The following is a 25,665-nucleotide window of genomic DNA, read 5'->3' as shown; positions in this document are numbered from 1 at the left end:
TGTAGTTATTGCTTGTGTAGATGTTGTTATTGGTGGTGATGTAGATGATGTTGATTCTGTTTGAGACGATGTTTTTTCTGTAGTTGTTGCCGTCGTCTGTACAGCTGTTGTTGGCTGTTTATGTGTTGTTGTCGATGTAGATGTCGTCGTTGCCGTTGTTGGGGCTGATATTGTTGTTGTTATTGTCGGTTCAAAACTCGTAATTTTAGATGCTGTGTTTGTAGATATTGCTGTCGTAGAAGGCATAGTACTCGAAATTTTGGTCGTTTCTGTTGGAGATGTGGTTGATGTTTCCTCATTAAGAGTCGAATATGTTGTGTTCGTTGCAACAGTCGAAGAAATCGTGATTATACTATTTGCAGTCGCTGACGAAATTGTTGAGGTCGAAACCACATATAATTCGGAGTAAACTACAATAAATTAATAAGATGTAGTGGAAAATCATAATCATACATACATACATACATACATACATACATACGCACGCACGCACGCACACACACACATACATGCATACATACATACATACATACATACATACATACATACATACATACATACATACTGCAAGTGTTGATACAGAAGTTCGTGGAATCAACGCATAAATGTAAAAAGACCCAAGCTACAAAAGTCATACATTGCCGCACACAATCTCAACCATTTCTAAACAAATGTATGAAAGTTTCCGAGAATGTGCAGTCTGGCTTTACAAATATGCAAACAATTTCTTTCCTAATCACTTAGGACCACCCGGCGGTCCTTTGTGACGTTGGCGCAGCTCAAAATAATCTCTTTCATTTCAATATTTTTTCACTTGCAAAAGTTAGATAAATAAGACAAAATCCGGTGGAAATTAAAAATATCGCTACAGAATGACGTTCTTGAATTTTCTTCGGTCTTTTAGAAAACGCCACCATTTGATCCGATGGATACCTTTCCAATAAAACTTTATCAGTGGCAAAGAAAATCAGACCTGTTCGAAAACTTTACATCAAAAGCATGATGGCGCAATGGTTCATTGTAAACTTGTAAACTTTCAAAAATCGCTGATTCAAAGAAAAGGAAAGGCTTACAAATGCAAGATAAGGTATAACGTCATATGTACGTTCGTAATTTAAGTGGTACGGGCGATTTCGGTTTGTCTGATTGCAGCTTGATGTAGAGTCTATCCACGTCCACTTTGTCCGACGGAAGTATGGGGGATTTTGTTTTATTTTTTATTTGTTTGGTTTATTTTGTTTTTGTTTTTCTTTGGGGGTTTTTAAATGTCAACTCGGTTTATAATAGTTTGGTAACGTACCACCATATAAAGTTTTGGCGTATCTAAAATAATAAAAGGTATATTAAAAGAAACTGACACTATATTTTAATGATTTTGTTTTATAACTTTTATTTTATATTTTATATACCTATTCAATAAATGTAACATTATGTACATTTTGATTTTTCATATTCTATGAGTAGATGTTTACTTTATTTGACGTGGATGAGGTGGGGGGGGGGGTGAGGCATTAAAGATTTTTACAGCCAAACATTTACTCAGCCTTTATAACCACAGATTGTGCTGATGTGCAGTTAAACCCTGTGAATACATTTATTCATCGACAAAAGGTCAAAATAAAAAAGAAAGGTGAAGAGAAGCCGCTTGCAAAAGCAGTGAAGTCAAATGGGACGAAAACATTAATAAACATGTGAATTTTCGATTGATTCTATTTTGAATCTTAAGTAGTTCAGATAACTTTTACTGGTATGTTCAACATTCTAATGTATAAAATATACTGAATTTAGGGACAATTTAATTGCAGTTGTTTAATTTAGTGCAGTGCCCACGAAGTTAGTATCAACACTCGTACACATATCTACCTACCTACTTACATATAATGGGCTAGTATATATGTAGAAAAAAAATGCTACCAGCAGTGCAAGTGTGTCGGTAAACCTAGGTACGCCGTGTAATGAAGACATTTATTGCCGGTACGGCCTTTCTTGAAAGAAGGGGTGGGTGTATCGTACCGGTAAGAGTGTAAATCTACTTGCACCACTGTTTGCTATTACTATGCAATGGTACATGCAACTTTACCTCGCCCATCAAACATAGCACAAAACTTCAAAAACAGCTTTGGGTGGGATACCATAGAAAAATTCAGGGATGAAAATTTGGAATCAATACTTGTACATTGTTAAATTTCTGCAATCCACTTTTAACACTAGAACTCGGTCAGTTGTACAACGGAAGAACTATAATTTTGTGTTGGAAAAAAAAAGATGATTTCTAAGCTCAGGTAGATAAAAAAATATATTGGACTGGTGGATAGAGCTCTGGCCAGAAGAATGGATTCATGTTCGGTTGAAAGCGGTACATTACCTACTTTTTTCAAGAGGATATGGTAATTTTCTTGTTTAACTATTGAAGGCAATAGTGTATGTTCTTACCCGGGAGAAGTGTCGAGCAATGGGAATAATGAGAGAGAGAGAGAGAGAGAGAGAGAGAGGGAGGGAGGGAAAACAAATCATTAACCACTGTAGGTATCAGATACAACTATATGTGCATCGAAATAACTTCCTGCTGACCATTCCTGCTTTATCCTGCGTATCCCTCCTTGCCGATATTGCAATGGGATTTCAAATTCTTATCCCTCCTTGCCGATATTGCAATGGGATTTCAAATTCTTATCCCTCCTTGCCGATATTGCAATGTGATTTAAAATTGTGTAGTTTTCAGTAAAGTCATCTTCATCGGGTGTTTTTACCTGTATACTTAACCTGTAATGCCTGGTAAATGTGTCACTGGTTATATTTCTTAGACTTCGATTAATTTTAAATTTTATTCCTTGGATTGGGTCTTAAATTTGGTGTCTGACTTTCTGCCTAAGTCAGGTTTGTCCCACCACAATCGGGATAAAAATTTAAAACGTTTAAAAATACTGTTATCTAGGATTTTTCCCAAAGAGTCAATACATTTTCAGATACATTGATATCTGTCTTAGCGAACACCTCCATTAAAGTACACCTGTCAATAAAGGACAACAGTAATTAATCCATTTGAGTACAATTTAACTTTCTTACTCAATAGTCATATAAAAGGCACATGTTTGTAAATGACAGCACTGTCCGCTAATTTCTTCCTAATATCACTTTTATATTTAACCTCTATTAAAAAAATGAGAGATCGCAATTAATACGAAGTAAAAAGTGGGTGTCTTCCGAGCTCCACTAACACAATCGCATTATTGGTAGTTTTAGAAATTCCTAAATACTCTATGCTGAAATATTATTTCAATATCTCAACTAAATTCATATCTCCAAATTTCTGACCAACAGCAATCAATTGCTTTTGTCACAGAAGGAAATTCCTCCTCTACTCTAAAACAGTCAAAGTAAAAAATGATATGCCATTCCCTTATTGTCCATTATGTACAGGTTTTACTCTATATAAAGATACTTACGAGTTGTGAAGATCATCAAAACAGGAATCAACATTTTATGAAGTTGTTGTCACCATTCAGCACTACCTTTCAATTCCGAAACTGAAAATTACAGTGAAATAGGAAGTAACCCTGAAAATCCAGTTTACGCTATCTCAATGCAAATAGTTAAATAGCTTGAGATAAGGTAAAATACAATTTGTCAAGAAATATGTCAAAAAATAATTTTCTTTCTGATGACATTCCATACTCTTTTATCATACATACACACGTAAAAACAAAAACAAAAAAGAAACTTACATAAATACAGCCAGACATAGATGTTATACAATCAGATAGTTGGATAGATGGATGGTAGAACGAATTAATAAATTAATCTTGCCAGTTGAAACGTATATGGGTATCATTATCTCTAATATCAGGAGCGTTATACAACTTAATAATAATAATAATAATAATAATAATGAAAATAATAATAATAATAATAATAATAATAATGAGAAAACTGTGAAGGAGGAACTGAAGGTGTAGGAACTATTTTTCTGTCTACCAACCTATTTATGTCTATCGGTCTCTCCGTCTGTCAATCTATCTCTCTACCTATATGTTCAGTCAGATATACATAGCTATCAATTTATCTGTCTGTTAGTCTTTCTGTCTACCTATTCATCTATGACAGGACCGACATCTGGTAATTGTAACTTTCCAATTACTGACACATCCCATGCAGAATGTGTGCGCACCCGAGAACCCATTTCAACTAACGTGTGATCTTCCACTGGACAGACCCTCCAACCACTATATTTGAGCACGCGACAACCGGAGACTGAAGAGAACGCACGAAAATATGATGACCAGTCCGTGCCTACATTTTTTAAGAGATGGTAGAAACTGGCGCTTAACTGAACACATAGTCGACAAGACAAATGCTACCTCGAAAATGTCGAGATAGCATATTTCCCTGTTGCCAACATGCAACATCTGAGGCCAACAAACATTAAAAATGTAGTTATATACATTGCAATTAATAATAGGCAAGAGTGATGTTCAGACCATTCCTGCAGCACTTCCCAATGAAAAACTCTTCTTTCAGCTGGTAAATTAATCTCAGAAACTTTCATCTGATGAACGCGGGAATTTGGACACGATATATTCTTTTTGCTCCAAAAACTTTCATATGATCCTTGAAGTAGAAGACTAGCTTCCAAACAGTGACCGACAACGTGCACTGGACGGACGAGACTGGGTTATATAACCCAGCATTGGTGCACTTTTTTTTATAGGTTTATATTCCGAATTCTGAACATCAGTGGTAAATCTCGTCGGCGCAGCATGGTTTATTTTCTTAGGGTCTCACTTTCGTACCGACAGCGCATGTATACTTTGAATGAGAATGTAACTGATTTGGGAAAGTGTTTGTCGGTAACGTTTTTATTTGAAATTTTTGGCAAAACAAAACCTAAATAAGCATGAATCCAAATTCAACTATATATAGAACTAGATTTCCACCCTATGACACACTTTCACTTGAAATCACGATCACCTTCTGCAACTGGATGTTAATACACGCTACAGCACATGCGCAATAGCGATACACATTCGGATAACATTGTTAATGTTTCATAGATATAAGACATGTTGCATCGTAAGAAAGTTTATGTTGTAGAGCGATAAAGGCTTCAACAATTTCAGGATTGTAGGCAAAACCAATAGATAGAGCAGATGGCGTTTCTGACATTAGAAACAAAAGCATGGCGAACGTTTTTATTCAAACTTAAGTATATCCGTAATTAGAGCGTTGCATTCTTTATCTAAAACCAAATCTTTGGTAGTACAGAAGGCAGACAAGGAAAATTCCGCAGTTGTGATGGATCTAGATCAGTTATATTTTGGACTTGGAGCCACAATTAAGTGATCTGGACTATTAGAGCCACAATTAAGTGATCTGGACTATTATCGGTCTCTTTTCAAGACCAGTTTATCACATGAACGCATCAGCAGAGAGGGCAAACAAGTTCTAAACTGGTTCACCCGTATTTTCGCAAAATACTCCTTCCTGGAGAATCGCAAAAAAATCGCGATATTTTCTCAGTATCGGACATGAGTCGACTTGTTCGCCGAACTTAATAGACTCCAACCCCACTTACTGGTTATCGCGATTACCAGCGATACATCAAAGGAAAATACGCGATTGTGTCGGTGACAATTTGGAGGCGCGCCCTCTCTGCTGCTATAAATTAAATCATCGCTATATCAATAATGACAAATATCGGAGAAGCACATTCCGCTAGACTAGCTCGAGAGCGACTAGAAGCAATCAAAAAATTTCTTCCCGTGAGAGATTCTGTAAGACAAAAACTTCAAGAACGTCAGCAAGCACAAGTTGAATTTGCTACGGGTACAGAACAGTTATTTAAGCCCATTACAACAGCTACTGAAAAAGTTGCAGCAACTACTGAAAGAGCTATATGGGGAGATATTAAGGATGAGGAAAAAAAGGAGGATATTCTTCCAGTATTAAAACAAACCGCTGAGCAGACTGAAAAAAATAGCAGCGAGAACTAAAAAAACAAAAAAGATTTTACGAGATCTTCCAACTGACATAGCTGCATCTCAACCTCTACCCGTCGATGAAGAAATACTTAGAGGCATCAGCGAAATTCGTACTGAAGTCGCCGAATTAAAAGAAAAAGAACTCGCGCCTAAACCCAAACCAGTAAAAGAAAATGTTTAACTGATTGCAAAATTTAACGAGGGTGTTATTAAGCAACTTAAAGAAATAAAAGAAGAGGATTTACCCGCTGCAACATTAGCAAGTATAACTCAAAAAGATAGGATTTTAAAACCAAAATATACTACTGTGAATAATGATAATTTCATCAGGTGGATATATCGTGTATACTACAACAAAAAACAAGCTAGAGATACTGATTTAAGATTTGCGAGTTTTAAGGATAAAATAAATGAACTTTATGAAGAATACACATCACAACCTCAACAACCACCACCTCATTATTCGCCGCCTGAGCAAGAGTCTTATCAACTTCCTCCGCCACTGCAACAAATAGAACGACAACAACCTCAACCCAGGCCCAAACTACCATCACAACCTGCAGTGATGTTTACCGAAAAAGATCTTAATAGTCTTACCACACGCTTATCACGGGGTAGATTACTCGCTATTGCTGCGTACCGTTATGATGCTAGAGACCAATATCTGAAACCTGAATACGTTGAAAAGAGTAACACGTGAGGATTGGCCTGCTGCAGTATATTTTACCGCTAATGAATCGCATATTAACCCAGCTAATCCCGATTACCTAGCATTTAAACAAGATGTAGCCAAAGCAAAGCAGCAACCATCTCAAAGAGAAGTACCCGGCGCTAATGGCAGTGGTTTGGGAAGTGGTTTTATTGATTGTCCTAACAATATCCTCAATGACGTGCAACGATTAGAAGTTCTTATAGGAGGAAAACGAGCCGGGAATAACTCACCAGAAATAATTAATGAAGCGGCTGATATCTGTCGACGATTATTTCAAGGCGGTATCATGGATACTAGTATCTACCGAGAACTTATTGATGAGCTCGTTGATGACTATCACAGTGACTAGTTGTTAGATAAATGAATAATTAAATAAAATGATCATACACACTACTCATCGTGGGCCCGTACCGCTCAGGGTGATAAACTTGCGATTACCAACCAATAAAGCAACTTACGGAGATGGACACGGTGATGTTGTTCAGGGTTTATTCAGAAGGATAGCTCCCAAAGCAGTACCGATCGCAAAACAATTATCAATGAAAGCTATTGACGTTGTTCGTGATAAAGCTCCTGGCGCTATTGGTAACGTTGCCAGTAAAGCGTTATTGGCAATCAAGGATAGACTAGCGCGATTAATACGCAGACCGCCACAGCCAGTCAAATTACCAAGCACTGAGGTGATGCCCGCAAATGTCAGCAAAGTAATAAATCAAGCTGCAAATCAAAAGCTAGCAGCGCTGATAAATCAAGGGGCTGAACAAATAAATACAAGCCTGGTGTCGAGAAGTGGTCTTCGTTTTAGACGATAACAAATTATAATAAAATGTTTAAACGTGTATCTGACCCAGCGTTTGACATGGATGCACCAGTACTCAAGGATGAATCCGTGCGTGATTATCAGTATTATTCTTATGAGGCAGTATCGCCAAATCAACGTGGACGAATTGAATTACGAGTTCAGGATACAAGTAGGTATTTCTTGCCCGCTGAAGCATTTATTGAAGTTACAGGTGAACTTGCAACAAACGTTGTCGCTAATACAGCATACGGAGCTAATGTCAGAGTTGGATTTGTTAATAATGACATCATAATGTTATTCAAAAGTGCCGCCTATATGATTGATGGAAAAGAAATTGAGACAATCCAGGATAATGTTGACGTTGCTACAACGATTATAGGCCTAGCAAGATATTCAGATGATTATACTAAATCAGCTGGCCCGACTATGATGTTTGCCAAAGATAATTTTGACCGTCCTGATCCCAACCCATTTCGTTACGTGCAAGTGACACGTAATACTTCGACTGATCCACAACCAGCTGGAGCGGTAGATAGACCCGCTGATGCATTTTTGATACCACATAGTCACAACCCTGAGTATAATTTAGGTTTTGCTACACGTAAATTAATGCTGACACCTGATCGTAGATTTTCGTGCGCAATTCCACTATCCTACATCTTTGGATTTTGCAGAAATGTCAGAAAAGTTATTTTTGGAGCTAAACACACAGTTGTTCTTCATCGAAAAGAGGATAATGATGCTATCTGGCGAGAAGCCGGCTCTCCTGAGGGTAAAGTAATATTATTTAAGCTCGCGTTATGGATGCCGGTAATGTCACCATCAATCGCTGAAGAGCAGCGGTTGCTTTCTTTTATGGATCAAGGTGGTAAATCAATATTATCGTGGTTAGCAACAACCACCAACAGTAATCAAAATCCTGTCAACGGTTTATTCACTTGGCATATATCATCACAGCAAGGTGTTTCTGCACCGAGACATATCTTTGTTGCTCTTCAACTGGCTGAACGATTAATCAATCAAGAAAGAAATTCAATGGTATTTGACAAACTTGGCGTCGAAGAAGTATCTTTAAGAATAAACGGGCATCAAGAACCATCCGAGGATATAACGTTGAATTTTGACGAAAATCAAGTAGCACGTGCATATCATCGCTTGATGACATTTATGGGACGTGATCAAAATATTGATACTGGTTTGCAAATATCGCAGTTAGATTTTAAAACGCTGTACCCAATTTATTACTTTTCACTGGAACATCTTGATTTAGTTAAGCAATCTGTCGTTGATATACACTTCAGAGCTATCGTACATTCCGCTGAGAATTACAGAGCAATCGCTGTTATACTCAGTGACAAATCAACGATACTTGAAGGTGTTGGTGGACGAATGAGAGTCGTTGATGCGCCAGTGGAAAACATGTAAACAATTAGATCAGTTGCTTTTATTATAAAAATGTCATACAATCACGTTTATGTCACCCTGACTCCCGGTCAGGCGAAGAAACTACAAAACGCAAGTGCAACCGGGGCGACGATAACACTAGCGCGGGATCAAATTGCTAGTGGTGGTCCAAACAAGTTATCGTTGACTAAAACCCAACTAAAACATTTCAATAAAGCGAAGCGGGCAAGCACCGGAGTTCAAATTGATTCCGCTCCAAGAGCTATCAGCAACATGATTAAAACCGGTGGCATATTTCCACTTCTCGCAGCAATACCAGCTTCAAAAAAAAGATCATTACGGACACAAAAACGAACAAGGCGTCCAAAAAAGTCCAATATGCCTCAGCTGAGTCGTCTAAAATTACCAGTGCAACAATACGGGGCGGGTCTAAGACTTCCAGGAACTCCGCCTTCATGGTACCCAAAACGGTTTTAAAGAATAGCGGCGTCACACCGATGTCAAATTTTGATTTGCTCGATGCCGCTAAACAATTAAAAATAAAAAATTTCAGAGGTGTTTTTATGAGAGATCAGTTACCGCGTGAACCGAATAATCCAGAAACTGGAATTATTAATCTCGATAACAGCGATGGTCCAGGAACTCATTGGGTTGCTTACGCGATACATCCACGTGGAATTGTTTATTTCGATTCGTATGGGTTAGCACCGCCAATTGATTTTCTAAAATACGTACATAGAGTACAAAGTACTCCAGTGCAAAGTACTCCCACTCCCATTCCAGTCTGGTACTCAACTCTACCAACACAAACTTTAACCGATCCACCAATATGTGGTCGTGAAGTATTAAATGTACTTGACGCGTTATCAAAATCAACCAAACCGCCTCACAAAGTCGTGCACGAGTATACCGCGGGCCGATTTAACATTTTAAACAATCCCTAAAGAATAATGGTTGATATTTACGGAAGATCTCTCATCGAAATAAAGACAAAAAAAAAAAAAAACGCGGCGACGTAGATTTGTCAAAATATGCGACCAAAGATGAAATTGACAATCTTTTAACGTTATCCGGGATAGACCCAGATGAGGTTGTTCTTTTTCAGGACCGACATGGCAAGCTAAAAACCAGCAATATCAAATGGAATGACATAGTTCGCAGGGTTCTTGGAGCTACCCCAGATAACATCCCGTGTTTACTGACAGCGGAAAAATCAGAGACTCAAGTATACCGTTTACAACCATCAGAGATGAAATCATACAGAGAGCTGCTAATCGCTTAAAAAATACCGGCGACACAGTGACAGGTTAACTCAACATGAACGGAAACAAAATAGTGGTTTTAAGAGATCCAACATCCGACGAAGATGCAGCGACAAAAAAAATACGTAGACGTTAACTACGGCGCCGTTGACTATAAATTATCCACGTTGCGGAACGAGTATGACGTTCACGTAAATGCGTTTGCAAGATTTCGCAGAAATTTTCAAAAAACCGATGAAGCAATAGATAAATTCTTCTGCACTCCGCTCACCGTTGACGCAAAACTTTCTGATATCAAAACTAACATTGACACAGTCAAGAAAACACAAGAAGATATCGTAAGTGGGATTCCTGAGATTGTTAACAAAATTAATCTGATTAAAATCCCACCTGAAGTAACTCCCAGGCATATTACCAACATAGTATACACGGTATCATCTGGATTCGCAACATGGTCAAACAAAATAATACTATCAAATATACCGCAACAGTCACTGGCGTGTAAAGGCTGTCTGTGTTCAGTGCTGCAAAATTTGAGATATTTACAACATATCCCTGGCGACATTCCACCGACAAGTTTTCCGGGGTTGTGACTATCATATTAAATAGCGGAACCGAAGAAACATTTATACTGGAAGCAGCCGACAAGACATTAAACGCAACATCTTACTGGTGGTGTTTGGAATTTGTAGCTGAAACACCTCAATTGGTCACTGCGTAAAATAATAAATGGCATTGACAACATTAAATGTCCAGCAATATAGATACGATCAAGTACGCGAATGGCAGTCAGAGTTAAAAACCATTATTGACGAGTATACGCCGAAAGTAAAAAAAAAAATACAAGCGGCGTGTAATCGTGCTGGATGCTACTGCAGTTAAAGTTGCTACAGAGTTGACACTGCAGTTAGAGTTGCTACATATTCATTTTATATCGATAAAAGATATTCAGAATTATTGGCTCGTTTTACAAGCACTGATGAATCATGGGGTTCGTGGAGAATAAAGCAAGAAATGTTACATTGTTATTGTGAATCCGCTGATGTTGCAGTTAAAGATAGTTATTGCAAATCAGAATTATCAGAATTGTCGTTGGCGCCGTCTGTGTATGATCCAGTATCCAGACACAAAACCGTTTATTTGAAAGGGCTCGGAGGTTCTGGTAAGACAACTCAAGTAATCGAATTATTTCGACAGAATTCAGATATGATTGTGCTAACACCGACAAACAGACTTGCCAGGGAGATGAAACAACGAGGAGTCATTTCTTGTACTTATCACAGCTTTTTCAAACACAGCGGTGGTGTGTGGACTCCAGATCAACTCAGGGAGAAATATATTCCAAACGTTATTATTTGGGATGAAGTGTGCACAGTGCCGTTAGAAACATTAAAAACATTTCTTGATTGGCTATTAACAAAAAATACTGCAGTGGTTATGTGCGACGATCACGGTCAGCCACCTCCGTTTGTTGGACCATCTCCACATGATTGGTTGAAGAATTTGGTTGATTATTATTCGGAGATAACTGATGATCACAGATCTCTTGATGCAGAATTAAAGGAATTTAAAAAGTTAATCAGACTACAACCGAATAAAATTCAATGTGAAATAATGCGCGAGGTGATTTCAGAAACTTCCTTGAACGACTTTTGGGAAACGTGGAAACCAAACGATTTGATAGTGGCAAGCAGAAAGATAGTCAGAGACACACTTCAACAGCAGTTATTTCAGTTGCACAAGAAAAAATTTCCAGCGTTACGTGTACCGTTGTGTTATAGACCAGCTGATTCGCGGTTACAGAATATTGACGTTGATATACCAGGACCCTCGACAGAGTCAAGGAGGAAACAGAATCTTGTGTTGAATGATATTGTCGCAGTTGATGTCAGTGTTGTTGATGATGCTCTACACGCTGACCAATCTCCGAGGACGCTAGGATACACAATGACGATTCACTCATCACAAGGACTTACTATCGCTGACACAGTTGTTTGGATCGTTGATGATCGCATCGAATGGTCAAACTTAGTTTACTTGGCGGTGTCCAGAGTTAGAAAAATATCTCAACTGCGAAGATTCGTCACGGACTCGTCAGTGATCAGTAATGATATTGACAACGATATACTAAGAAACAAATTAGCTGGTTGTAAACAAAGTGACACAAAAAAAACGCGACTTTGATCACGACGTTGAATTTATTAACACGCTGAAACAGCAGCAGAATAATCACTGTGCAAGCTGTAATTGTGTAATGTTATGGCAGTACTCGAGTAATAATCCAAGACAATTTACCGTAGATAGAAAAGATAACAGTGGCGGCCATACACGAGAAAATGTGATGTTGACCTGTCTTGAATGTAATCGACGTCGGGATGCTAGTTAAGTGATCTGGGCGGTAATTCTGTGTCTTCGGGAATTACTTGTAATTGCTCACGTGTAAATCCACGTTGAGGAGCAGTTGAATCCAGTCTGTAGATTGCTGGTCTACCCGAGGATCTTGTTATGTTAGATATCTTGTGTGTCGTGATGCTCCAAATAGGATCAGTTGCTCTTTTTTTACCACCTTCAAGTTCACCGGGTTCATATAAATATCTCACAGTGTCATTGCCCAGCACCGGTTGTGTTGAAAAATCACGTCGTTGTACGGGTATATTCTTTTTGGTAATGGCGTTAATAGGTTTCATGCTGGTTGCTCGAGTAATTTCATTATTTAATGCAGTTATCACGCTTGGTAATCTTGCAACCCATTCACGAGATCTCTTGTTTTGAATGAATTCCTTCGCGCATTGATATCCAAATAATCGCTCAGCAAGTGTTCGATTAAATCGTTCAACAATTGCCTGATCACGATGAATTTCAGTATGCCCTCGTCTGATGGTGACGTTATGTTGCTTCATCAACGACGATACTGCACCTTGAAATTCTTTGCCAGGATCAACCTGTAGCAGATTTGGCCATTGTAGAGGTCCTCGTTGATAAATTCGTTTAAACTCATCGGCTACTTCAGTTGCTGTCTTTGTTGACAACGGTTCTGCTTCTTTATATCTACTTGCAACGTCAACTACAGTTAGCACATACTTGTGTGTTATTTGACTTCTTTGGATTTTAACGGTATCATGTGGTAGAAATAATATATCAGCTTTATGAACTTCATTAGGAACACTAACATCAAAATGTGCAAAGTGAATTTGCTTAGGTGGCGGTAGATAAATTTGCCATATTGCCTGTTTCGATAACCACTTTTTAGCAGTAACACGCGTAACTTTTGCTGCTTCAGCGAGTTTACTAATCGCTGCGGCACCCTTCCAGTATCCTCTTGAGAAATAATAAATCGATTCCATTTATAAATTAGCAGCACCTAGCGCTAATTTACCTTTCATTGCGGATTTTATTAACCAACTAGCTAATCTTTCTTTGAGAGATTTATCAGTGATGGAATTTAGTGCATGAATTAATTTTACATCTGCGTGATGTCGCTGCTGCAGATCCTTGCTTTTATAAGCTACATCATGAGCATGACACGCTTTATCAATAGCGTTTATTGGTTCCTCGCCTGGTTTTGGTTGGTCTTGGTTGTCAAGTCTGATATCAAGTCGGGTTCCAGGCCCGCAGTAATTATATCCTGGAAGATGCTTTTCTCCTGGATATTTAGCCCACTGAGTCCCTGGTAATTTTCCTAATTTTGCTGCAATATCACCCCCGTGTTGCTTTTTTTTTTACTTGACTTTGGCTTATCGCCCGAGGGAATAAATTTAATTTTTTTTGTACCGCATCGTTCACACTTACCCGTAACCGCAGACCTGTTATTTTTTTGTTGTAATGGTTGTTAGATCACCTGTTGGGGTACGTACCCTGCATTTCACACAATATAAATCCATATTCTTTTTATATATTTTCTATATGGAAATCACTGACTTTTTTGCAACAAGGAAACGAGAACCAGTTAAGCATCATGCAGCGCTACCAAATTCTGTTCGTATGATTATTATAGGTCCATCTGGAAGTGGTAAGACGCAGTTGTTACTTAATTTAATAATGAAATGAAGTGGATGAAATGGGATAAATTATATTTGGTAGCGTCATCAGTTGATGATCAACGATGCTACGATGTAATAAAGGATTTTAATGAAAGCGCAAAATCGTTAAATGAAAACGGAGACGATGTTGTTGAATTTATCACTGATATTAATGAAGCACCAAGTATTGATGATATTGATGGAAAATTAATCAATTTAGTTGTTTACGATGATGTAATGTTGGATAAACAATCAAATCCAGCTAGGATATTTTCCAGAGGTAGACACAAAAACACAGATGTGATTTATGTAACCCAGCGGTATACACAAATTCCTAAAGTGATCAGGGATCACTGTAATATTCTTACTGTGTTTAACGGAGTTGATACTCACACGTTACGAAATATTCATCAGACCTGGTGTAGCGGTGATATGGATCATAATCTTTTTAAAAATTTCTTTAGTCGGGCTCAGTTAACCTCACATGAATTTATAATAATAAACTTACACGATCCTCGAGCACGATACCGAGTCGGTCTTGATACAATTTTTGGATGATAGCAGCAGAGAGGGTGCGGCTCCAAATTGTCACCGACACAATCGCGTATTTTCCTTTGATGTATCGCTGGTAATCGCGATAACCAGTAAGTGGGGTTGGAGTCTATTAAGTTCGGCGAACAAGTCGACTCATGTCCGATACTGAGAAAATATCTCGATTTTTTGCGATTCTCCAGGAAGGCGTATTTTGCGAAAATACGGGTGAACCATTTAGAGCTTGTTCGCCCTCTCTGCTGCTAACGCAGACGCGAACTTGGAACCATTGCTTGAAGGAGGTATTATGGGACAAACGGATTCGACTACTTGATTCTAAATGAATCTGGACCAAGGCATTTTCATCGTCTTCCTAATATTCACAAACATGTGGAAAAGTGCACTAAGCCAAAGAAAGTTCATTCACGTAGACCCATTGTTTTAGATTGTTAAAATGAGACCCAGAGTAGTGTCGATCGATATCTTTTTATTTAAATCCTTCTACTCATAAACAGTTTTTGAAGCAAATTTCTTGAAAACAGAAAGAAATTTGAAAATTAAACAACATATTTTATGTGATGCTCAATATATGGTGTGTATTGTGTAAACTGTAAAATGCCAAATGTAGGGGAAAAGGAACGAAATTTAAGCCTGAGAACGGAGGGGCATTTTTCAGACACATGACTACAAAGACAAACAAAATGTCACTGTATAGCTTTTAGTACAAAAATGTCATATAAAGGAATCATTTAGAATGATTGGCGTTGATCAATAATCTGCTGGTCAAAAGCGAATCAAACATGAGAAAAAAATATATATTAATTGTTTAGGGGCTGAAATTAATTTTGAAACTTTACAGACGATATAACCATCATTGTAATCTTGCACATTTGTATTTTTCCTTTGTTTATTATTATTTCTTTTTTCAAAATCCTCTTTGTAGAAACTAGTTGAGATTACTGACCAATGGATTTCTGTTACCCTGACTTTCGTCAAGGTATGCGGTTGTCAACCTAAGTTATTATGTAGAAGGCATTAGTTTCTTATTAGATTTATCATGACCGTGATCTCTGACCTAAATCCCCCATCATATACAGTTTGCTTTATCACACTAAGTACAAGCCGTCTACAAAGTTTGGTCAAGACATTTACTAACGATTAAAGTTATACTGCAAAACTAATTTTTCCCTGAGCCTCGATCTTTGAACTTTCGGTACCAAAATCAATAAGCTTTTTCCTTGCTGCAAGTACAAGAGAAAGTTTAGTCCGTCCAGGTCTGTGATGTAGAACTCACGTTATTGTGTAGAAACCAGTTTTCTTTTTTCAGTCACAGTGACCTTGTTTTTCGAATTTGTGACCCCGTCTGGCCGAGCGGGCTAAAGCGATCACCCTTACTCGAGTCTCGGGCTCGGCCAACGTGGGTATGGGAAAAATATTACTGGTACTTTCCCGTGAGTTAGTGGTTCTTCCTGGTGGTTTACCCGGCTTCTTCCTCCACCAGAAATACTAGCCGCCATGTATAGCCTATCAGGAGCTAAAATGGCGTTAAGCCAACAAAACTACAACCCTCCTATATCCGTTCTTTTAATTGTCATAACAATGGACAGAATGCTGAACTTTGCTATATTTGCTGCTATTCCCATACGTTTTATGTACATAGCTTAAAACAATTTTAACTGAAGAAATGTATTTATCTATGCATCTTCTTTATCTGATACAAGTGTCAGAATTGTTTTAAAGTTATTTAATACAAGTCGGTTGTTGCTTCCTCGTTTCCTATTCAGTCAAGACAACGATTCACTTTGCAAATAAATGATTAGAGATCAAATTTCATTGATTGCTAGAGAAGAAATTGAGTGTCTTACTAACATATCCCCACCCCTCTCTGTGTGTATGTCTGTATGTCTGTATGTCTCTCTCTCTCTGAATATATTACTTCTAATCCAAAAAACCATTCAAAATAATGTATGTATGTATGTATATATGTATGTATTTCATATTTAAAATCAAACATTGAGATGTGATAGACTATTCCTGAAGAAAACTCTTTCTCCTTATGGTTGTTGTTGTTGCTGCTGTTGGGTTTTACGCCATTTTTCAGCACAAGATAGGCTATACATGGCGGCCAGGATAACTGGGAAAACCCCGGGAAGAACCACCGACCCACGAGAGATGAGATGACAGTGATCCGGAACGGTGAGCGCTTTAGACCACTCCGCCACTCCGGGCCCCTCTACTTATGGTTAAGATCAATGGTCACGCGGATAGACAATGGCAAAAATAGATACACATGCATATATACCTACCTACCTACCTGTCTACCTACTTACCTACCTAACTACATGCATACATACATACATACATACATACATACATTTACCTATTCACTAGTACAATATATTTCAAATTTCTACCTTGTAAAAAGAAAATCGCATTGATCGATGCATACACAAACATATATACACATATACACACATTACATTACAAGCTTAACATGTTTCTACTTTGTTTAAAATATACTAAACGATATTGTTTAAGAGTAATATGTAAATTTATATAATCAACCCAATCTTACTGATATAATTTTATGTTACCTTACAATTAAGAAAAACCTCCCTGCTTAAGGTACGATACGGCTGTACGTATAGGCAGTCGACAAAATTATGGTATAATCTATAACTTCCTTACATTAACTATCGTTTATACTTTTAAAGCAAGTGTGACGTTTAATCTGTTATCTTCTCATTTTACGAAACTGTCGGCAACTGTGCCTGAGAAACATGACTAGAATGTGTATTACTTCAGTGTCCATTGTTTTCACGTTCTCGTGAGAGATACGTGATACGGTAGCTAAAAAGAAAAATGTTGGCATGATCCTTAATGTAGGTAGTATTGAATTAGTTAACAGGATGCATTTACTTCAGTTTTGACAAGAACGACGGAGCTTAACGTGACTGTGACGCAAGGTGTAGTTTACATCTACCACGTGCGAAAGAATAAAAAATATCGCTGAAAATGTGACGCTGCAAGCTACATTGCTACAATAACGGTCATATTAGCTTTTTTAGGCGGCGACTTCGTCGACATAATTAGGAAAGCTGTGTTGTGAGTGAAAGATGTTTGAAATTTAAAAAGACCGTTAAAATATATCGATGTTATCTTTCGGTTGTTTGAAAGTTCGGAGCACATGAACTGTAAGTATATTAAATAGATCGATTTGATTTTAGAAATATCACGCGCAGTTTTTGTAAACTTTGCTTGTCAGTATTTATCACAATTTATTCCATACCATGTGATGCCAGAGCTGTACTTTATTTTATTCGTTGGGCGAAATGCTTCTTGCGCCGGGGAGAGAAGAGGCATAACAAAATAAATCTTTTCGCTAAAGAAAATTAATATCTTTATATTTTTTGTCGTAATTGTATCGATTTTCTTATTCGAATCTTTACTGCAGCTTTGGAGTATATTAACTATGCAACAACAACACACACACACACACACATATATGTGTGTGTGTGTGTGTGTGTGTGTGTGTGTGTGTGTGTGTGTGTGTGTGAACAATGTAAGCAACCTTTGTAAACAATTTTTGTGTGTTTTATATATAATTTACTACATACAAACATGTTCTGTAGATCTGAGTTCTGCCTTACTTTTGTTGTTTTCTATAGCTATAGTAAATTAATCCCAATTATTGCATTTAACAAACTTCGTCTAAGAAATTTTTACTCTGGCTGCCATGTATCATTTTCTAGCTTACACTTCCCAGATTTGATATTGTACCGTATTCCAAAGATTTTGAGTACTTTAAGTAACTCAAAATAGCAAATCAGTTTGTACGACATTATTGTAAAAAAAAAAAATTGTAGTTTATCTCGATGAAAGGGAGTTTATCCAGGATATAGTAGCTCAGGAAGAAATTTACCACACCATGCGATCCATCAGTTTAAATATATTTTGCTAAAAATAATTACATTTTAACCTTTTCATTCATTTTGAAATATAGACCCGTTTACGTTTCCTGATTACAGGTCTCACTGGATAGTTTCGTATTTTGACATCGCCCTAATTATTAAGGTAGTCAGCATGAGCCTAATTATCTTAAGCCTATCATTTATAAATTCACACAGAAGCCAAATCTGTAATGTGGTTTACATTTACTTTAGAGATCAAATGCGTAACTTAGGCTGCTATGAACAGCCGACTTGGCTTACGTATTCACGTATGTATGCTACATAAGTAAATATCTAAAAATCGAGATGGTTGGGGGTTAATGAAAAGTATCCTAATCTGTTACAGTACTAGTGAACTTTAATCATGCATATGGTACATACTGATTCTTGTAGCCGCCTTGTCACAGGAAAATATTCAAAATAGCTCTTTACTGTCAAAAATGAATGTAAAAAAGAAGGGTTGGTGGCAGTGCCGGTTCAGTTTCAAAGCCACCAGCTCTATAAGGAATTAACCTGAATACATCAGACAACATCTCACAAGCATGCTTTCTACAAAATTCATTAGTTTTAATTTGTAACTTTAATGTAAACGTATTCTCATTTTTCTGTAATAGGTCATTATCGAATGGAAATTCACAACAAACAATTGTCCAGTGAGACCTTAAGACACGGATTGATTTTAAATGGCCCGCTAGAGCTCGAGCAGCTATGTAGTAGTTGCTTTTCAGTTTCCTGCTACGGCCCTCGGCTTGAAGAAAAACATTTTTCAGTGGCCCATGGCGTCAAAAAGGTTGGACAGCACTGCCTTAAGATGTTGAGTTGCCCGTAGGGGAGCTATTTCTGATGAAGATAGCTTGAGAAGTGTTTGTGTATTTAACATGCTGCAAACACAAACGTGAAATCGTTGAAAATGCTCAATTTGGGTTCATAAATACAACAGTTTCTTTATGGTCATGTAGGATGATCTGGTCTTCCTACGTGACCCGGCGCAGCTAAAAATTAATCGTTTCCATGTCAATATTTCTCCGCGTGCAAAAGTTATATAAATAAGAAAATCCCGTAAAACAAAACAAAATATCTTTGGAAAATGGCGCGATTTAATTTATTTAGAAAATAGCAACCTTTTATCTGATATATACCATTCCAGTACAAATTTCGTAGAGGCGTATGATATCAAACATGAGCGAAATCTTCTGGTCGCAAGCATAAGGACGTAAAGACTCATTGTAAAATTTTGCTAAACTTTCATACATCGCTAACTGAAGAAAAAAAAACGTTTAAATTTGTAAAGTAAGTCGTAGTATGTTAGCTAGTAGTACAAGTGGCGCAGTTCATATTGTCGCCTGTGTCAAGTGTATCCACTTCCATCCTGTGAAATGGAATTCTTTTTTTCCTGTGAGATATAAACTAAAAGACCCCAAGTTCGTACAGGGCCTGACGTCATACACTGGATGGACCAGGCTGAGTCTGCATGACTCAGCACTAGTGCACACTTTGTCAATACGTTTGCAATCTGGAATCGGAACTTCAGTGGTAAATCTTTTCAAATATCGTGTTCTGACTCCAGCGGAGAATGGTTTACTCATAAAAGGTCTAAGTTTGATACCGACATCATACCCTGCACGAGGATACATACAGTTTTGAAAAGTGTTTGTCAGTAAAATTTCCTGTAAACTATTTGACAAAGCAGAAACGAAGTAAGCGGTTTCGTGAATCCAAATTCAAAAACAAATACATTTGATAACCTGTTTATGTCCCAGGTGATGGAGAGAACTGAATTTCTGGCATTAGAAATTACAGCTTATCTAAAATTCAAAAGCCCAATGAATCAGAAATTAGGACGTTGCAAAATTTATCAAAAGCATATGTATTTATTAAAAGCATATGTTTGGTAATACAGACGGCAGACAAAGGAGGTAATATCGTTGTCATGGAGCTAGATCAGTATAGTCTGGAATCTGAGCCACAGTTAAGTGATTTGGACTATTATCAGTCTATTTCAAGACCAGTTTATCATTGGAACTCAGACGTGAACTTGCCAACATTGACTATTATCAGTCTATTTCAAGACCAGTTTATCATTGGAATTCAGACGTGAACTTGCCAACATTGACTATTATCAGTCTATTTCAAGACCAGTTTATCACTGGAACTCAGACATGAACTTGCCAACATTACACGAATGGATTAATTGGACTACTTGATTCTGAATAATTGAAGACCAAGGCATTTTGATCTTCTTCCTGAAATACACACACCTGCGGAAAAGTTAACTGAGCCAAGGAAAGTCCACACCAGGTGTTCCTATCCTTTCTGATTGTCATATTGAGACTGAGATTATTACCTTACCGATCGAATTTTGTTTAAGTTCTTTGCCTCGGAAACAGTTTCATTTGTTAAATATACAAATGATTTTCTGGAAAAATAGAAAAATTAAGCTGTCCTAAAGCCTGTATTTTGGTGTTATAGTTTTTAAAGTCTTATATTAACATCGAACATGAGCATGCTTTGGCTGTTGCAGAATGGTGATGCTTGATACAATGAGTACGCATTAAAATTCTATAACATGCATGAAGGTATTATTTATTCAAATATGAAAATTATGCTAATGTTATCAAGCATTCTCCCTGACTAAACAACAGTACCATGAACGGCACATTATGCAAGCACTTCATTGGTAATATTCCTCTGTGTGGAAACTAGCAGGCTGTGGCTGACTATATGCAAGCACTTCGTTGGTAATATTCCTCTGTGTGGAAACTAGCAGGATGTGGCTGACTCTATGGAAGCACTTCGTTGGTAATATTTCTGTGTGGAAACTAGCAGGATGTGGCTAACTCTATGCAAGCACTTCATTGGTAATATTCTTCTGTGTGGAAACTAGCAGGATGTGGCTGACTCTGTGCAAGCACTTCATTGGTAATATTCTTCTGTGTGGAAACTAGCAGGATGTGGCTGACTCTGGAGATTATTGACCAGATGGATCTTAGTGACAATGACCTTCGTCAAGATGAGCGGTCTTTAACGCAAGTTATTGTGCAGAAGCCATTATTTTCTTATTAGACTTACTACCAACCGCGACCGTTGGCCTTTATCCCCCGGGATTCGTATGTTGCTTTAGTAACCGCAGTACAAGCCATCGACAAAGTTTGGTTAAGGATCTTACTCTAGAATTACGGTTATTCTATAAAATCCGTTTTGGGCTGAGCCACAGTGACCTCGATCTTTTACCTTGGCATCATTAAGCTTTTTCCGAACTGTAAATGCAAACCAAAGTTTAGGTATATCTCCAATACCGACGTTCTGGTGGATCGGCAAAAATGAATAAGACTTTCATGATGCTTATTTACTGCTTTTCGCGAAACTAAGGGAAAAAAGTTATAAAACCAGTGAACCTGGGAAAAATAAATCTAAGTTAATAGGAACAATAAACATTCTTAACATAATGCAAGAAATAATTCCGTTCATGTTTTTTTTTTTTTTTTTTTTTTTTTTTTTTTTTTTTTTTTTATAAAGTATGCTACAGAAACTTTTAGTGATTTGAAACAATAATGTCCTGACTTAGAAATAGTTAACATATCGGAACCTTGGCTAAGATGTTCGAACTGTTTTATATCGACAAAACTTGTCCTGACTTTTTCTGTGAGATCAAAACTACATCATGTCTATAAACTTGTCCTGGGTTTTTTTCGGTGAGACCCAAGCTACCGCATAGCGACAAACTTGGCTATTTTAGCGTGAAGTTAATAGTTGTCAGCGGTTTGATTTTCTAATTAATTCGAATATAGCAAATATCTTGAATGCATGTAGAACTTTCAAAATTAAACAACATATTTCGTGTTCCTGTAATTTGTGTGATTGGGATTTTTTTAACGTGGCTTGAACAATTTTAGTCATATGGCAACGATGTCGACAGTGTGGCAGTTTATAGAGATGTCTAGCACTGAGGCATCATGCCGCAGACATGTAGCATGATGTCCCACCCAGTCACTTTACCCTGACACCAGGCCGACCAGTCCTAACACTAACCTCTTAACACTGAGCGCCAAACGATGAAACTGCAAGTACCATTTTTATAAGCCTTTGGTATGATTCTGCGGGGGTTCTAACCCGCGACCTCCTACATCCGAGGCGGATGCACAACCACTTAGGCCACCGGAGCGGTCACTATTTCGTGTGATACTCAAAATTCTATATCTGGTGTATCGATTAAACTGTAAAAAGCAATATGTAAGGGAAACCAAAAGAAACTTAATCCTGAGAAAGAAGGGGCATTTTGTGACTGCAAAGACAAACAAATCGTCACTGTAATCATTTTAGTACAAGAAGGAATAATTGAGAGTGATTGGCATTGACCAATAAAAATTATAAAACTGGTATTCATCGTTTAGGGGCTGAAATTAAATTTGAAACTTCAAAGATTGGTCCAGAAACTTACAATAGATTAAAGTTTTCAGCAAAATTAGTTTTTTTTATTGAGCCACAGTGACCTTGAATTTTGACCTTTCGACCCCAAACTCAATAAGCTTTTCCTTGCTTCAAGTGCAAGCAAAAGTTAAGGTTGCCCAAGTATGTGATGTAGAAGTTACAGTGACCTTGTCCTTCGAACTTATCATACCGAAATTCATAGGGTTCTTTCTTAACCCATGTTCAAGCTATCCACAATGTTTGGTTACCTTAAATGGTGGAGAACTCGAGCTATTATACAGAAACCATTGTTTATTAATTCAGTCACAGTGACCTTAACCACTGAAGTTTGATCCCGAAATCGATAAGTTTTTTCTTGCCCAAATGTAAGCTCATCACAAAGTCGGCTCACTGTAAAAAGCGGAAACTTAAGCAATTGAGGAGAAATAACTTTTCTTTTTTCAGTCAGAGTGACAGCGATCTTTGACCTTTTGACTCCAAAATCGATAAGCTTCTTTCTTACCCCAAGTCACGCTACCCACAAAGTTTGTTGGAAGCACTTATCGTAGAACTGAAGTTATCACGCCGAATAGGAAATGTTAACGGACCAGCAGACAAACATGCAGCTGGACAGACAAGTTCATAGCATAATACAAGCCTCCAAAATTTGTCTGACACGTAAAATAAAACCCACACAGTGATCGTAGATACTTTAGACGAAGTTACACACTATCGAACAATTTAATATATCTCACTTGTGTGCCCTCCTATATCAATCCCCTTGCCTTGTCGTGACAATGGGACTAGTACCTACATTATGTACTTGTTTATAAGACGAGTCCAACTGCAAACTAAACAGACACAGATCTACCGTCACATAATGCGCCGGCAGATCTGGATCTATACAGTTTGTTAGGAGTAATTAGTAGAACAAACAAGATAGATCCCGATATACAGGCGCATTTTGCTACGGCAGATCAGTTTGTCTCGTCTTATAAGCGAAAAAAGACAGTATGTCTGAATATTTCTTCTTTATGTTGCTGATATTCCTATACTTTTAATGGTCATACTTGGACAACATAATTTTGTACAAGGTGAACAAGTGGTTTAGTTTGCTCGCTGTTACAGAACACTTACATGTCACGACTGTCCACGTTGGTTCGAGTCTCGGCTCGGCGAACGTAGGTACGTGAAAATGCTTACCAGAAGCTTCCCCTCGGTTGGTTGTTCTTCTCTACGGTTTTACTGGGTTTTTTTCCCACCAGAATTACTGGTCGCCATGTATAGGCTACTGTATGTTGAAAAATGGCGTCAAACAAGAAACCATAAACCAGTGAAGGCGGAATTATTGTACGGTGATTGAATACATAACAGCCGTAATAATATACGATGTAGCTTCCTCCTTGCTTATTCAATGTAAACACTGATTCAATTATAAGCAAATGATCGGAGGTCAGATATCACTGATTGCTAGAGGATAAACCCCTTCTTTTCTGTCTTTCTCTTTAAACAAATTAATTCTAATCCACGAAAAACCAAGTATGTATGTATGTATGTATGTATGTATGTATTTATGTATCTATGTATTATGTATCTATGTATGTATGTGCCTCATGTTTAGAACAAAATTTGATCAGTTTTAGGCTTTTCAGACAAGTTCTTTTTCCTTTAAACATGTAAACAGACGGACAATCGCAAAGATAGATACATAATAGATCGAATCCATTTACGAGAAACATTGATACAATTAAAATAGATTGACAAATAGTAATAGTCTTTAGTGAAAATATTGATTTAAAATTCAAATTCCGGTTCCACCGTCCCCCTGCGGGTCCGGGATTGTAGAATTGGCCCGACGTGCCTCACTACGTGTCGTAAGAGTCGACTAAGTAGAGGCAATCTGTTTGCCTTGGGTTGCGTACCGTGTCGGGGGAGGAAAGGATCCTGGTAGTTGAACAGAAGCTTTCCGATGCAATACACTGCTTTGGCCTCTACTTCTTCTTGAGGGGTGGTCGGGATGGGCCCGGTCTCGACAAATCGGCTGGTCACGAAGAGCCCTTGGAAGTCTTTATTTACTCGCTCACCTTCTTAATCTTTCTCCTCGTATCTCTCTTGATACCACCTTTGCCCCTACAGTATATTCCTTTAGCTTTCCCTTTCGCAAGTCTTAGAAGTCTTTTAACGGGTCAATCAGGAGGTATTTTCACCAACCCTAGAAAGCGATGGTTTCACGGGTTTATCATAGGTAATTGTATCGACTGAGTATAGCATCTGTGTATCCCTGGCACTTGCAAAGTGTTCCCTTGTTGGGCTCCATGGTGGGCGGGGAGCACGGGTGCTGAATTTCAAACAATCCAACATGGAAATAAAAAAATTAAAAAAATAAACTCACCACAACTGGATCTGAGTCAGATGACGAACCAGGTAGTGTGGAGTCATTTCCACGCTTCATGGTTATACGATCTAAAGAAGCCTCAAAACCGCTTGCCGCACTATCTCCGTTTGTCATCGAAAGGACATTCACAGGATCGATTGGCACACCAAAAAGTGTCAAAAAGTTGAAATCGGACTGCCTTCTTTTTGAGTGTGAGCGACGAGGT

General features: G+C 37.8%; 1 protein-coding gene across 4 annotated transcripts in view; it reads right to left on the bottom strand.

Moving 5' to 3' along the window:
- Positions 1–24,406, bottom strand: part of LOC149799854 (uncharacterized) — a 30,997-nt gene extending 6,591 nt beyond the window's left edge. Inside the window, exons 1-3 of one of the 4 annotated variants that reach the window (XM_089959288.1) lie at positions 24,203–24,406; positions 3,447–3,527; positions 1–410 (exon numbers count right to left, since the gene is read on the bottom strand). The exon at positions 1–410 is cut by the window's left edge and continues 1,681 nt beyond it. In XM_089959288.1, the coding sequence (XP_089815414.1) occupies positions 1–410; positions 3,447–3,480 (444 nt within the window). In that variant the 5' untranslated portion in view covers positions 3,481–3,527; positions 24,203–24,406. Of the gene's footprint in view, positions 411–3,446; positions 3,528–17,302; positions 17,440–24,202 lie in introns of those variants that run through there. The other 3 variants (XM_089959290.1, XM_089959287.1, XM_089959289.1) reach the window with 3 other exon arrangements.
- Positions 24,407–25,665: the final 1,259 nt, after the last annotated feature.

Source organism: Sinohyriopsis cumingii, chromosome 5 (assembly GCF_028554795.1).
Source record: "Sinohyriopsis cumingii isolate HCF-2022 chromosome 5, ASM2855479v2, whole genome shotgun sequence".
NCBI lineage: Eukaryota > Metazoa > Mollusca > Bivalvia > Unionida > Unionidae > Sinohyriopsis > Sinohyriopsis cumingii.
Note: the sequence above shows the minus strand (reverse complement) of the source record. Positions and strands in the feature narration are given on the sequence as shown.